Source organism: Otolemur garnettii, unplaced genomic scaffold (assembly GCF_000181295.1).
Source record: "Otolemur garnettii isolate 467f Iridium unplaced genomic scaffold, OtoGar3 scaffold00084, whole genome shotgun sequence".
In the NCBI taxonomy this organism is placed as follows: Eukaryota; Metazoa; Chordata; class Mammalia; order Primates; family Galagidae; genus Otolemur; species Otolemur garnettii.
The window spans coordinates 7,800,987-7,802,803 of record NW_003852479.1 but is presented as its reverse complement, the minus strand read 5'-3'; the positions used below and the strand labels follow the sequence as shown (position 1 = coordinate 7,802,803).

At 44.7% G+C, this 1,817-nt stretch overlaps 1 protein-coding gene across 1 annotated transcript in view; it reads right to left on the bottom strand.

Moving 5' to 3' along the window:
• The window catches only part of PRKCI (protein kinase C iota), a 62,503-nt gene that overhangs the window by 12,760 nt on the left and 47,926 nt on the right, over nt 1-1,817 (bottom strand). Inside the window, exons 9-10 of the mRNA XM_003794658.3 lie at nt 992-1,168; nt 372-469 (exon numbers count right to left, since the gene is read on the bottom strand). Coding sequence (XP_003794706.1) covers nt 372-469; nt 992-1,168 — 275 coding nt within the window. The remainder of the gene's footprint in view (nt 1-371; nt 470-991; nt 1,169-1,817) is intronic.

Sequence of the window (1,817 nt, the reverse complement as noted above, 5' to 3'; positions counted from 1 at the left end):
ACCTTAGGTGTACGTGGCTGGCGCCTTAGCTGGTTGAGCTATAGGTGCCAAGCCGGGTAAGTCACTTTCAACAGTCACTTAGGACTAACAAGTTAGGGGGGTTCCCCCCAGCTAAAATCAAGGAAACTTAGTCATTAAACAGAAACCTGGGGAAATTTACGAGGCTGGATTTCAACATCCTTAATTATGACCTGGTGTTTTCTTCTTTGCCTAGAAAAGATCATTTCCTAAGCTTACCCGATGTCCAGAGAGCACCACTGGCTAGAGACAGTAGCAGGAAGCTATAAGCCTAACACTGCCGTGTCTCTCTGTGACTCTTCTTCCCACCCAGGTGTGAGCCCAGATTTTATTCCGTGACCTTTCAAGCTTACCTGCTTTCTGTCTGAAAGCAGGAGTGCAGCCCCACAAGGAAAGGGTGGTTGGACGCCTGCTCAAACACGTGCTTCTCCGTCTGCACCCAGTCAATGTCCTGTTAAAACACAGAAGGGAGCTGTCAGACTAAAATGATACCATCAAAATCAATCATCAATTCGCTCTTGGCCATTTATTATCACAAATGCAATGTTTAACTAGGCCAAATTAATGATAAAACAATTTATACATAGACAAATGCTACTAGATTTTTTATATTATGTAACAGTCTAGAAAAATTTTACAAAGCTCAAGTATTTCCCCTGATAGTAAAAGTTTTATTTTTATTTGTTTTTTTGAGATTAGGTCTTACTTGGTCACCCAGGCTAGAGTACAATGGTGGGACCACAGCTCACTGTAGCTTTGAAACTCTGGACTCCAAGGATCCTCCACCTCGGCCTCCCAGGAGCTGAGACTAAGGGCACCCACCATCACACCTGACTTAACAAGTTTTACTTAAAAAAAAATCTAATAATCATTAGATTTTAAATCTCACTTAGTCTGCACAGATACTGGGTTATTCCCTGAAACAGCCGTCTCCAGCAGCTTAGCAGTTAGAAGCAGTGAACGCTGGACTTACCTCATCATCATTGACAAGCTCTTTTTTCACAACTTTCATTGCATAAATACGATCTGTTTTTTTTAATCGGACCAACAGTACTTTGGCATAACTTCCTCTTCCTATTACCCGGAGCAAATCAAAATCCTGAAGCCCCAGACTGGATGAAGCTTTGCCGCTTTCCCGGGTGTTCATTGCCTGTGGAGAACATTTACACCAGAGTTATGCTGGAGTGTCTGCACAGCACGTTACATTTCCACACCTCGTATACCTATAATGATTTTTAAGTATTTTCTGAACATAAAAATATTATCTTAAGTTCTTAATTCTTTTCTATATTATTCCAAACCATACAATCTACCCAAGAGAGAAAATGAATTCACGGATAGAGGCAAGATGGGTAGTAGCACCAACGAGGAGGGAGCTGAAAATGAAAACTTAGGACCTGGGAAGGACCTCATAACTGTGGGCATGAGGGCTGGAGAAGCACAATTCAAAGGCGACACTGGGGTGGTGACCAGGAGGCCGGAGGAGGGAAAGGAGGAGCCACAGACCAGAGCCACAGACCGGGAAACGCTGTGTGTAGACAGGACCAGACCAGCGGGGTTGCTAGAGAGGTCACTGGTCTGGTTTCCACAATGGATTCAGTAGTTACAGTGGGAATCAAGAGGAAAGAGTCTGCAGGAGACTTGATGTAGAAAATGTAAGTTAGGGCTCGGCGCCTATAGCTCAATCGGCTAAGGCGCTAGCCACGTACACCTAAGGTGGCGGGTTCGAATCCCCAGCCCGGACCCGCCAAACAACAATGACGGCTGCAACCAAAAAATAGCCGGGCGTTGTGGTGGGC